Here is a 14,531-nt window from a genome sequence, read left to right on the forward strand (position 1 = left end):
AAAGTACTTAGGCATAAGTATAACCTAGAAAGTAAAAGCTCTATACTAAAAACTAGAAATCACTGATAAAAGAAATTGTGGATCAGATAACAAATAAGTCATAAATGATGAAAAACAAACATATCCTGTATTTATAAGCTGGAAGAATTAACGTTATTAAAATGCCCATACTACCCAAAGAGACCTACATGTTCAAAGCAATCCTTATCAAAATTTCAATGACATTGTTCACAAAAAATAGGAAAAACAATCTTAAAATTCATGTAAAAATCACAAAAGTCCCCAAATAGCCAAGTAAATCTTGAACAAAAAAAAAAACAAAGCTACATTAACTGATCTCAAAATATACTATAAGGCTATGTAGTTACAACAGTATGATACTCCCATAAAAACACACGTACAGAATAATGGAATAGAAAAGAAAGCCCAGAAGTAAATCTACACATTTGCTGTCAACTGATCTTCAATAAAGTTGTTAAGAACACATAATGAGGAAAGGGAAACATCTATAAAAATGGTGCTAGGAACATGGGATACAAACGTGCAGAAGAACAAAATTAGACTTTTGTTTCATGCCATATACAAAAAACAAATTTAAATTTGATTAACAACTTAAACATATGAGCAGAAACTCCAAAATCTCTTAGAAGAAAATGTGGGGCAAGAGATTCTTGCCATTGGTCTGGGCAAAAATGTTTTGGATATGAACTGACCAAAGCACAAGCAACAAAAATATATTCAAACAGGATTACATCGAACTAAGAAGCTTCTTTCTCTATAGCAAAGGAGACAACACAGTAAAGAAACAATGTACAGAATGAAAGAAAAATTGTATACTACAATCTGATAACAAAAAATATATAAGGTTAGCAAACAACTCAATATTAAAGATCCTGATAAGAAAATGAGCAAAGAAACTGAATAGCAACATCTTAAAAGGAGACGTACAAATGACCAACTGGTATATGAAAAAAATAGTCAGTATCATAAATTGTCAAGCAAATATAAATCAAAACCACAGAGATATCACCCCATACTTATCATAATTGCTGTTCTCAAAAAGAAAGCAAGTGTTGTGAGAAAAGGTAATATTGTTGGTGGTAATGAAAATTAGTAAGCCTATTATGAAAAGTGGTATATGGTTTCCTCAGAGAACTAAAGATAAAACTATCACATGGCCCAGCAGTCCCACGTTAGGTATATATACAAGACAAATGAAATTAGTATCTTGGAGAGATTTCTGCACATCCTTGTTTATTGCAGCATCATTCACATAAGCCGATATGATATCAACTTGTCTATGGATAGATGAGTACATATAGAAAATATAGTACAGGTACACAGTGGAATACTCTTCAGAAGTTATTAAGTCTTAAAAAGGAAGGAAATTCTATCATGACAAGATGAATTGGATGATGGAACTGAAGAACGTTATACTAAGTGAAGTGGTCAAGAGTAGAAAGAAAACTCGTATGATGTGACTTTTATGTAGAATTTTATACAGTTGAACTCACAGAAACACAGTAGGATGGTGGTATCAAGGGTTGTGGTGTGGGGCAGCAAATGGTGAGACTGTGATCACAGGCACAGTTTCAGCTATGCCACATGACTAGTTCTGGAGATCCAGTGCATAACATGGTGACTGTATAGTACTTAATAATAATGTATTATTAGGATAGAGGGTTAATATCTAGAATATATAAGGAACTAAAAAATTAGACCCAGCCCCCACCAAAAAAATAAAAGGCCTAATCAGAAAATGGACAACTGAAATTAACAGACATTTCCCAGCAATGGTACAAATGGCCAATGAATACATGAAAATATGCTCACTATCTCTGGCCATGAGAGAGGTGTAAATTAAAACAACACTCACATACTACCTTACTCCACAAAGAAAATCTATCATCAAGAAATCAAATAAGTGGCCAGGGATATAGTTTAGTTTCACAGGGCCTGCCTGGCTAGCACAAGCTCCTTAGTTTGACTCCTGGTACCAAAAAATAAAATAAAATCAAGGAAAAGAAATCAAATAATAGCAAATGCTAGTGAGGCAGTAGGGAAATAGAAACTCCTTGATGTTGTTGCTCCGAATGTAAACTAGTACAATCACTATGGAAATCAGTATGGAGATTCCCTAAAAAGAGACCATAAAAATTATATTAGACCCAGCTACTCCCTTTGTACATATCATCCTGAAAGAGTTAAAGATATACCACACTGATATATGCATATCCATGTTTAGGGCAGCACATTCATAATTGCTAAATCTTGTAAGCAACCTATATGTCCATCAAAAAATAGGAACATTTGTTAAAACAAACATAATTCACATAGTATAAAATTCACTATTTCAAGTGTGTAATTCAGTATGTTGTAGTATATTCACAAATTTATAAAAACAGTACCACTCTGTAATTCCAGAATAAATGTGAAAGGAACATTTCATGAATCTGCTTGTAAGGCTTGTGCAGGGAAGTTATAGTCTTTTCTTTATCATTTGTTTCAGTATAGGTCAATTGAAGTGAGCACAGAGGGAACATTTTTTCATTCTCCTGATAACATGTGATGAGATTCCCTTCAGCAAGTGTGTACCCATTTCTATTCCTGTACAGCATGTACAATAATGCCCATTTCTTGACAGCCTTGCTAATATTTATTTTTAAAATTATGCCAATGATATTTAAAATAGCATTTTATTGTTTGACTCTTTTCTTCTTCTCCTGCCTAAAGTATGTTTATTTTTTAGAAATCTGTCATCAGTGCTTTTTGATTTGCACACACACATACCATGGATTGTGTACATCCATTACAACAGCCTTGACTGCCTCATCTCTCTCTTTATTTTTTATTCTTTTTTGTATTTTAGGGAAAGGTCTACAACCCTGTAGACCCTAATAGTTCAGGGTCTCACTATTAGATTGGACTCATAGTGATTCTCCTGTTTACAGCTTCCTAAGATCTGGGATTACAGGTGTGTGCCACCATGACCAGTCTTAATTGCCATCTCTGCACACCTCAGGGGCAGGGCCAGCATGGCAGACTCTGGGATCAAACCCCAGCCCCTGTGCCTCATCTCTCTTGTCTATGTCCTGCCCTAACCTTTTTCTGGCACTCTATCCTGGATAGCCAGCTGTCCAGTGGGATATATGACTATACAATAACAGTATGGCAAATGCTTGTCTGAAATTAAATACCCATATCCTAAAGACAGCTCCTTCTCTTTGACTGTTCTATGTTAGTGATGTCACATTCTCTGAGGTGCATCACAGCCAATCTCCTGTCTTCCAGATCTAATTATTAGTCCAACATTGTTGATTCTCCCTCACTTATTTCTTTTCTGCTCTATTTTCCTTGAGATTTCTCTAGTTTGTCCTTTTATTATGTCTACTAGCCTACCTACTTCTCTATATACCCATTATTTATCCACATAATTTATCCTACATGTTATTATGAGAATATTCCAAAAGTACTTCTTGTATCATAATACCCTCGTACTCTGGGAATTTCAAGGTCTTGTCTCTTGTCTATAGGATTATGTAAAACCAATGCTTCAACCTGATACCCAAGGTTTTCCTTGTTCTTCAGTCATTCTTATTTTACTTTATATGTCTTATAGTAACTATGTAATCTCATTTCATTGTTCTTGCCTTTCCCACTTTTGGTCATATAAACCTGGAAGGAACTTTCTCCCAGAATTCTCCAGTTAAAATTGTTCTAAGTCTTCCAAAATTAGCTCTGAGGCTCTGTGAAGTCTTTCTTGACTCAAGTAGCTATTTGATCTTTTAACTCTGCTTTAGTTAGCATTTCCTTTCTGATACTTTTGATATTTTGCCATTTTTATGATTATCCAGATCTTTTTCTTCTAACTTCCATCATATTATAAATTCTATGAGCATGAGATCATATCTTATTTGTGTTGGTACATTCTGTAATGTACCTTCCAAGCACCTTAAATGTAGAGAGAAACTCCATAAATGCTTGTATAAAATGGTCAATCCTGCCAGTATCACCACCAAAAACTTCACTTTCTTCTTCTCCTCCTCCAATTGCTTTGCTTCTTCCTCCTCCTCTTCCTCCTTCTTAACTGACCCTGTACTTGCCAGGTAGGCACTTATTCTACGAAGCTATCTCCCCAGCCCTTAACTATTAATGACTCAGTTTGGGGAATGTATACTATACTAAGAAGGTACAGATACCTGGGATACCAAATGTCACAGTTTATTCTATTCCCCTTTACTCTCTTTATTCAACCTAACAATACCATGGACTACACCTCTTCGAAATACCTCTCTTTGCACCTCTTTTTTCTAGGCCTATTTCCATCCACCTTACAAGAAACTACCTTTCTCTCTATGAGCATTTTAGATTAGTCTGGCTTCTACTGTTGTCCCTTTTCCTAAATCCTAAATCTGTCAGCCAAGTAAAATCTTTACAAAGATTTATCATGGTACTTCTTGGCTTAACAGCCTCTAATAGCTCCCTCTTTCACTGAAATAAAATTAAAACTATTTGCCTTGTCTTGGGAAACTTCATGATCTCTGGCCTATGTACCTCCCCAACCTTATCTCTGTGCTAAGGTCCACCTTTCTCAGGGAGCTCCAGCTCTTCTAATTATTGGCCTTTCCTCATTATCCTGTTTGCTCAAAGCAGACTGAATATGTTCTACTGTTGCAGTCCTAGCTGTTGTTGGTTATTGTGTGGGTGCTCCATTTCTTTAGTAGAAGAAATGACTTGGGAAGTGGCCAGATGTAATTGTAGGGGTTTTGAGACTTGTCTGTGGAGAAAACCTTTGCAGATCCATCAGATGCCTGAAAAATGATATGTGCAACACTGGGCACGAGCTAAAGAATATAAGGGGTTTAAAGGGAGAAAAGCTTGTATTATTTTTGCTGCCTACTATCTAAGGGATGCTATAAATATTACTGAGAGAAACTAGTGCTGTAGATACATAGCCTCCATCTTTTTATCACTTAGAGTTTTGGTTTAGGAAATGGAACATCATGTCAAAAGTTTTAAGGCCATCTGTTCAAGCTCTCTGTGTACGTGCTGGCATTATCTCTCCTTCAGCCCTCTCATGTTGCAACCCTAGTCTTTGTACATGGAGGAAAAGGAAAAGTCCTCCCTCATTTTTCAGTTTTTACATGCTCTTCTTCCTTATAGAAGCTGCAGAATACGTGCTCTCTACCTCCTTGCCTTTAGCATCATTGCCAGAAACAGTCTATGTTGCGTATACTTTATCACAGTACACACAGAAAAACTACAAATTGTTCCTGAGCCCACTGAGAAAGAGAATTACAAGCATGGTCTTCCTAAAGTACTAAATATTTTTCTAGCCTCTGAAACTTAACAAAGCTCTACTAAGTCATGTTACTTCCTTCTAACCTTCTTCAGAAAAGAAGATCTCCCTGTTTTAAAAATTCCAGTGTAAAAATGTAGCAATACACACAGTGGGTCACGTGTAACGGTCCCAGCCAGATGAAGTTCATGTTCCCCTACTTGGAAAAGCAGAAAGCACCTCCTGACACATCCACTGAAGCATTTGGAAGGTCTTTATTTCTGCCCCCAACATTCTCTTCCTTACTTATTTCCTACCCTAGGTTGATTTATATACAGAGTTGGATCCTGAAGTGAAAGGTAAAGATACACATCTAGCAGATTTATGTGGAAGAATTTGACCAGCTATTTTAAGGGAGGTGAGGGGACGTGAGGAGGCAGAACTAAGTTCTAAAAACCTGTTCTCCAGAAAGTATCCATCTTTCAGATGACCCAGATTATAGAGGTCCCAGCCTATTGAAAAAGCCACTGTTTTGAAAGTTCTTTCTAAAATCTCACTTGCGCGCGCGCACACACACACACACACACACACACACACACACACACACACCTTGGCTGGGTCTTTAATAAGGAAGGGTCTCTGAATCACCAGGCTGCAATGTCCTGCAGAGGACAGTACGTGGGGGGGGGGTCAGAGCTCTGTGTCCTTCCATAGTGACCAAGCAGGTTTTCCCTTCCTCAGTGAGATAAACAAGCCATGCATTGTTCTGTCCTCCTCCACCCCCAGGCTTCCCTTCCTGCCTAGCTGGTAGGTGGAATGTGCCCTTTGGGGGAGGCTAGAAGAGCAACAGAAAGCAAACCTAGCTAATCAAGAGTATTTTCTTTTTGCTTTTCTTTTTCCACTTTCAAAGGGGGAAAGAGCCCATACTACATTATGGCTCAAACTTCAGGCTAAATACAATGCCAAGCAACAGGGATAATATTGTCTTTATTTCCTACATTGGGTAGAGCCATGAATCTCTTTCTGATTGTCCTCTCCCACCAAGTGTCTCTTAAAGAAACTACTGGGAGCCAGGTACAGAGACAGATGATACTATCAATACTATTGGGGTGACATTCCCACTAGGGAAGATGGAGATCAGCAATTCCACAATTGCTCCCTCCTTCTCCCCTTACCTTTCCCGATGATCTTTGCAAGCGCTCTTTCTGAGAGCCAATTTCTGAATAATCTACCCTTTCTGACTGCATATAGCCTTCACATCCACACCCATGCCGAATTCTTGTCCTCTGAGTACGTGGAAAAGAAGCCATTTTTACCTTGCCTTCAGGATAAGAGGTTATACTTGATTATGTTGTATGGAACTCAGATCTGCTAAGTAGCAGGGTGTTGCTTTCCCCCATCAGACCTTCTAATTCGTCTCCCATATCTCCAACTTTTCTTACCTTCCCTTGCCCAAGAATTTCTCTGGTTCGCCCTATCTGTACCACCTGTCTTTCACTTCACTGGGGACTGCCCTGCTCTCATCCTTCCACCTTCCCTACCTCAGCCAGTTGCTTAAGCATGTTTGTACCTGTAGTCATTGTTTCCTCAGCCTCACCTAGTCACTGACAAGGTCAGACTGCTGTCCGACTAGTTGCCCTTTATTGTGTGAGGAAGTAGAGGTTGGTAAACCTCATCAGACAAGCACGTGCTTGTGCCAGTGAAGATAGAAGACATTTTGTGAGCAAAAGATTAGGAAAGGCTGGGTACCAAGGCCTGAGCACTAGTGTAAGAACAGATGGTTTATCCTGGTGGCTTTTGGACCAGGGATTATTCTCTCCTATATTGATACTCAAAACCTGGTTATCACTCCAGCAACAGTAGCACTCTGAAGGTCATCAATTATTCAAAGTTTGGACTCTACTTCAGACTTGCTGAGTCAGAATCTGCATTTTAACAATATTCCCAGATGACCTGTATAGCCATGAAAGTATGAATAGTGTGCTACTTTAGCATATAGATTTAGCTTTGAACCTAGTCTTAACAAATTCTTTCTCTTTCATTTCTATTTGGATTGAAGAAATCCGTTTTTTTTGTTTTTTGTTTTTTGTTTTTTTTTTGCTATTAACATTATTTTGTCTGTTATTTTTGGTGGAGATAATATTAATAACAGATCCAATTATCAAGTGCCTGATATATGACAAACATATGAGATTCTGTGACATGCTGAAGGCCCAAGAACTAGTGAATGGTAGACCTGAAGCTGTAAACCAGCCCCTCATGCCTCCATGAACCCTCCAACTTTCCTCCAAATGGTATCACCACACAGCTGATGAAAGGCGACCCAGACTTCCCTGTGAGGCACAGAAAGAAGAGAGTGAATAGGGCCTCTGGGCATGATTTCCCCAAGGAGGAAAAGTCCTAACATGCTTTTTGTCATAATGGAACTTGTGTAAGCCTCCTCAGAAGCCAGAAATTACTGGAATTAGGGCCAGGGGCCAAGGGAAAAGGAATTAGGAGTCTTATGAAAGGAAAACTCTAACTCTAAATCTCCAAAATATAAATTCTGGTGCTTCAGCCTGGCTTTTGGGGTATAACAAACTCATGTGGGGATGCTCTGGATTCTCATTAATGTACTGCTCAGTGAAGATGTCATTTGGAGCCCCAGGATAGAGCCTAGGACTACACTATATTTTTCTATAGCTTGAAGGGTCATTTTTAAAAATTAATTTTATTGAGAAAGAGATAGCAATGAGACACTTTCAAAACAGGTTAGGACAGTTACAATAATTAATACATTGAATATTGTTGTCTTCGTAGTAGTTATTCTTAGTGAAGGGTCATTTGTGATGATTGACTTCAATGGTTTATTTTTCAGAGAGGAAGCAGAAGCCCAGAGAAGGGGAGTAATTTGCCAGAGGTCAGAGTAAATTCGTGGCAGATCCACTAATACTGACCCACAGCACCTAGTTCTAATATTATTAATAGGGACCTTTCCTTCACCTTTTCTGATATGAAATAGAGTTTTCTTTGGATTCTCTCAGGTGTCCCCTAGGAAATACAAACCCAGTAAATATGGTAGGCTCTTGACCTTGGAGCATTTCTAAGTCATTTGCCTCCAGCTTTATAAAATAGTTGTAGTGCCTCTCTTCTCGACCTGGTGGCTGCTAGACCTGGCTGTCCTAGGCATTTCTTTTCTGAGACCCTAAGAACCTACTGAGATAGCTGGGTGGGGTCAACTCAGTCCAGGAAGCGTAGGAATTCTTTTAAGTGTATGTTTCTGGGGTATTTTTCTCTCTCACGTGTATTTTTAAAAATTCTTTTTAGACATCCGCTTTATCTTTCCCAAACATCATTTCCTTGCTCCTTTCCTGAGTTCTAGCAGTGGCCGGGGGCCCAGCTTCCTTATTGGCTTCTGAGCTGTGGAGGGGGTGGGACTGGGCTCAGAAGAGGTAGGAGTCGGGAAGAGGGGGGCTGTTTGTGCTGCTGGAACTGCCTTTCATCCTTCCTTCTGCTACCAGCATGTTGGCCGGTTTTTGGAGCAGCGTCTTCACTTCTATCCAGCTCTTGACACTGGCTTTTGTTTTTTAAGGTTGTGGTCATGTCAGAGCCCAACTAAGCTGATGGCCATACCTTCCTTCAACACTAGCCTCTCCTGTTCTTAAAACTGGGAACTGGACCTGATTATGCCTGAGCCCCTTTGATCACACACAGGATCTTGGGCTGATGGCTCCTCACCACAGGTTTCACCTGGAGGGAAGATGGGGTCCAATTAAGGAAAGACACTGCTGGAGGGTTTGTTGATAAGAGTGGGAGCTAGCTGGATACTTCATTCTCTTCTGAGCCATCTCTCCGCCCTGGGCAACTTCCATGGTAGGTACAGCCAGTAGCCGTGACTGCCATGGCCACTGCATTTCTTTCCTCTCCTGGTTTCTTTCTTCAGTGTCCTTTACTTTTTGCTTCCTAAGAAAGGCATTTGGGGGAACTGAATAATAGTATGTGTCTGGTGAGTGAGAAAGGCTATGCCCTAGGGTCATTGCTTCCACACTTGGGTGCCGACTGCATGGAGTTTGGCTGGAATTTTCTCACTCCTCTGCTTATTCCTCATTGTCTCCCTCCTCCACTGCCCAAGGATGGGACTGTTTTTAGGACTACTACACCTCTCCTTCCTGACTGCTTATTGAGGGAATGGCTATGGCTAGCCTCAGGTACACATCCTTTCTGAGGCAGACCCCCTTCAGGGAGCAGCAGTCATGTAGTATCTTAGAAAAAGCTGGAGATCTGAGTCTCATCCAAACTCCACTGGTTACTAGCTCTGTACTCTTGGAAAATCACTTAAGATTTCTCTGTCTGTTTCTTCATCTGTGAAGTGGGAGTAACAATAGCTCTCACTGCATTAGGTTGGAGTAAGAATTAAAGCAACTAATAAATGACTAGTGTCTTGCACATCTGAAATGCTCAGTAAATGGCTCCTGTTGCATTTTTTAAGTTTACAAAATATCTATGTCTGGCACTATGCCAATTGATTTCACACTTGGGGCTATCACACCATAATTCAAAAGAAAGAGATGGTAATCTTCCCCATTTGTAATTTAAATGTCCAGGGCAGTATGGCTCAGTGGCAGATGTCTTACCTAGGTGATGTTTCATCCCCAGCCCCACCCCAAAGAAAAGAAGAATCTGTGACTCAGAGAAGTGACTTGCCCAAGGTCACATGCTGCGACTTCAGTACAAGTGTGGGCTGGTTCCAAATCTAGGGCAAGGAGCTGGGGAGATGCCTCAGTGGAATAAGCGCTTCCCTGGCAAGTGCAAGGGCCTGAGTTCAATCCCTGGTTCTGCCAAAATAAATAAATAAATAAAATAAAATAAAAAACAAATGTAGGGCAAATGGGATTAATAGTAGACTAAGTATGAAATCCTATAGAATTTACTCTCCTTTCCCAAACTACAGTTAGAAATGTCCATCTCTGGCTCTAGTTTCATCTGTTGGAATTTTATTCCTCCCAGGCTTTCATTTATTTCCTAACATCCTTTTTGTCTCCTTTAGAATAGGACTGTTTCCTATTTCTGGAGACATCCTAGAAAGAAAGAGAATGCATAAAGTTATTTTGTAAGCTACTTTTCAAAGTGAAGCAAAGGAGTAGTACCTTGGCACTTGGTGTATTTATTCTTTTCGTGTGTTTGTTTGATATTTTTACAGCATCTCACTAAATTGCCCAGGCTGACCTCAAACTCATGATCCTCCATCCATCCAGGATCATAGGCATGCCTAACTTGGTGGGGAGTGGATACACTTGACAAGTTTGAGGCAGTAAGGGTTATTATAATATCTACTATTCCTGACCACTTTCTATAAACTAGATGGTTTCCCAGATGCTTTTTTTTTCTTTTTGGCAGAACTGGGGATTGAACTCAGGCCCTTGCAATTGCCAGGGAAGCGCTTATTCTACTAAGCCATCTCCTTGGCCCCTCCCAGATGCTTTGAATAATATTATCTCTAATCTCTGCACAAACATAGCCAGGTCATAACTAGCATTCCCTTTCTCAGGCAAGAAAACCAAACCTTAGCTCTCTAAGTGACTTATAGAATCACACTTCTGAAATGGTAGCATTAAAATTAGAACCTAGATTGTTCTCACTTGTTCTTGTCTCATTACTTACTAGCTTAGTACACGTGGTAAGATGAGACTGTCATACATGAAAGGAGGGTGAGCAGTGTGAAATGTCATATTATTATAGGCTAAACTATGATGGATAGATTATTCAGGACGTGTGCCCTAGAGGAAGTGGCATTTTCACAGTATCTTACAGAAAAGAGGTAGGATTTAGGTTAACCAAGGACAGGGGCCTTTCTGTCAGGAGAATAGTCATAGCAATAACTTTTAAGTTGAGGGTTGGCCATACCCAAACACCTGATGTTCATTGCCTTGTTTAGTTTTTATCAGGAACCCCATTAGGTAGATATTCTTATCTCCAATTTATTGCCATGAAACCTAGGGCCCTAAAAATGAAGTCACTCGCCTGAAGAAAAAAAATAAAACCAGAAGCTAACAAGTGTTTGAGTTTGAAATCAGACAAACAATGATGCAATTCCAGAGCCTGTGATAGGTTATGCTAAAACTTACTGTCAGAAAAGGGAGAGCCAGTTGTACTGTGTGACTGGAGCTGACATTAAAGATGGAGTTAGGTGGGTAAAATAGTTTACAGAAGGCTCTGAGGCAGCTTTTCCACTTTATATTTGAGAGAGAACAGGGTAAGGATTAAGGAGACAGTGATGATTTCTAAGTAAGTGAGTGCTTCCAATTCAGTTGGTGATTAATGTGATAGGATCTAAAAGCAGTGACTCAAAGTGGAAACAAGAGAAGAGTGGCTGAAGGGCAGTTGCAGTGTTTTGAACATAAATTACCAAGGGCAGTGGTGGATTCTGCGAGGAGAGGTGTAATAATGTGTAAGGGTCACAGTGAGAATGAAGAGAGTAGGAAAGGGCAAGAGGAAAACAGCAAAAAGAAGAAAAGAAGGAGAGAGAGTGACAGAGAAGCTCAATCAGAAATATAGCATAAGAGAAGAGTTGATAAAACTCAGGGTGGGAGGTAGAGTTGGGGAAAAGGTGATATTGATGCTGATTACTCACACTTTAAAGCCAGGACTCAGAAGAACCTGAAATAGAACAGATGTCCTGTTTCCACTTCACTTTCAATGCCTAGAGGTATAGGAGACAGTAGATAGACATGTGCCATAGAGCTAGTCATGCACAGGACTCTACTATTGGGAGATGTTTCTATCCTCTTTTCTTTTAACTTTAGCCTCCTTACTGGCCACTCTTTTTTTTTTCTTGTTTTTGGCGAACCTGGGATTGAACTCAGGCCCATGTGCTTACCAGGCAAGTGCTTATTCTACTGAACCATCTCCCTGGCCCCACTGGCAACTCTTGAATTCCATGTTATGACAACAATGGCAAAGGTGAGAGCATCAGCTGCTTTCCTCCCCATAGCTCTTAGCCACTGCCCCTGACCTGTGGCTCTGAACTTCAGGAAACAGCTTCCCTCGCCCTGCCTCCCGCACCTTCTTGGCTGCGTCTCACCTGTTGTTAATCTTCGCATCCTTAGAAAACCCATGCACCTTGTGGCTGAAATAGGACAGCCTTGTACCCCTGGGCTCTTGTCTTTGCATTGGGGTGAGGGGATCGTCCAGCTTGACGCTGTCTGTCTCCATACCAGGGAGGTGGAGAGCCGCTTTATCGCATTGTACATCAAGCCTGTTGAAAAGAGGAACCTTCATCTATTCAGCTTTGAGTTATCAGTACCTAGTATGGGGCCTGGCACAGTAACTGTGAATAATTAGTAAAGATGGGTGAATAAACTATTAAATATTCTATCACCTATTGATCTGTCATCTACTTAGTTCCTGTTTCTCTTCTTCTACCATTCATCTCTGTATCATGCAATTCACTATACTATATATTTCTCTATAATCTTTCCCAGAGGTTTCTCTCTCTGTCATGTTTTTCCCGTCATTTCTCTTATTTCCAACATCTGTCTGCCTGCCTTTCTCTCTCCTGCTCTCTCTCTTTCCTTTTTTTCTCTCTCCTTTTTTTCTCTCTCTCTATTCCTCTCTCTTCTGTTCTCTCTCCCCCTCCCTCTGTCTCCCTCTCTCTTACTTTCCACCTCCCCATTCCCTTTATACTCTTTTTCATTCACTTATCATTCTTCTTTCTTCCCTCTCCCTCCTATTCTCTGTCCCCTCAGTCATATCTTTATCCCCTGGCATTACTCATGTCCATGTGTGCCCTTCTCCACTTACAAGAGTGACATCTATTTGTGTGAAGCATGTCTGTGGACAGAGATAAAACCTGTAAGAGCCAGTCAGTGCATGAGTTGTGGCCAGAGCCTCCAACACCAGCGTGCATTGGAGGACTTGGCCTGAGACTGATTACTTTTTATTCATTGCTGACCTGCTTTGTAGTCAGTCTCCTGGTCAGCCAAGTACTGTGCCATATATCACTTTTTCTCTCCCCCCGCCCCAGAAGTTAGGACTCCCTGATACCGCGCTGGCTACAAACTCAAATATCTCATCTGCATGCTTATCTTGTCCTTCACTTGCTCAGTGCCTTTACCATACTTTGCTTGGATTAACTCAGTCCCTTTAACAAATCCATAAGTCTTCAAGGACAGATTGTGTGTGACAGGTGTCAGTACTCCAGAACTACCTGCACAGTTCCTAGTACGTGTACAACAAATGCCTATTGAATGAATGCATAAAAATGAGATTTTACAGCCCGGTGTTGACTTATTCAGTCACTTTTCCCTTTTTCTCTCAAAGACAAATTGGAAATTTCCTAAATTGAGTTTTTTTTTTCTCAAGAAGAAGTGAAGGTAGGCTCAGTATTTATTAGACAGCCATTCTGTTTTATTCCACAAATATTTACTGACATCTACTATGTGATCAGAATTATTATGTGTATAAGGTTACTCCTATGAAGAAAGTAACACAGTTAAGCTGTTATCCTGTTCCTCTGTGGATTGCCCGGGGGATAAAGGAGACCTGAGTACTGAGAGCTGAGCAGGCCCCTCAGATTCCCACAGGAGTTTCTTGTAAGATGTTCTACCTCATTGAAGGGAAAGAAGGGGTGGGAGCGGAAACTGCCTGGGAAGTGATTTCAGCCCTGGTTCCTTAAGCTAGCTTCCTGTCCCTTTCTTGCTGTAGGAGAAACGCCCTTGTCAGTAGACCGCACTCATGGCATGTGGCCAAGCTCCTGGAGGGATGCCCTGAAGCAGCCAGCACCATGCATTTTCCTTCGGAAGCCTTCAGCTTATCCTGGCATTCAGGTTGCAACACTGGGTAAGTCTGGAGCCTTCTCCTCAAGGTGAGCTGAAGGGACTGGCCACTCCTCCTCCTCTTCTCTGGTCCCAAATGGATGATTTAGGGCCAAGGGTGGTAGAACTGAAAATGACATGGGAGTCCAGATTACCTGTGCTCTTGTCTTAGTCTACCGCTAACTCTTTGTGACTTTGGATCTGTTCCTTTTCTTATGGATGATGTTTTCTTGCAATACTTCATTTTGCTTACAGGACATCACACTGTCCTACTTCTCATCCTGTTTTACTAGCTATTCATTCTTGGTCTCTTTTCCTGATTTTTTCCATATCCCTGCTCTCTTAATATAAAAGGATGACCAGAGGCTCATTCTGGCAATGTCTTCTGTCTACAGCAATCACTGGGGAATTCATCTGATTTTTTTTTTCTGGAACTGGGGATTGAACTCAGGCCCCTGTGC

At 40.5% G+C, this 14,531-nt stretch overlaps 1 protein-coding gene across 1 annotated transcript in view; it reads left to right on the forward strand.

The window, feature by feature from the left end:
* The window catches only part of Shroom4 (shroom family member 4), a 346,076-nt gene that overhangs the window by 284,171 nt on the left and 47,374 nt on the right, over positions 1-14,531 (forward strand). Inside the window, exon 3 of the mRNA XM_023706555.1 lies at positions 13,961-14,095. Within this exon, the coding sequence (XP_023562323.1) occupies positions 13,961-14,095 (135 nt within the window). The remainder of the gene's footprint in view (positions 1-13,960; positions 14,096-14,531) is intronic.

The sequence above is a fragment of the Octodon degus genome, unplaced genomic scaffold, assembly GCF_000260255.1.
Source record: "Octodon degus isolate 3935 unplaced genomic scaffold, OctDeg1.0 scaffold00263, whole genome shotgun sequence".
NCBI classification, from domain to species: Eukaryota; Metazoa; Chordata; class Mammalia; order Rodentia; family Octodontidae; genus Octodon; species Octodon degus.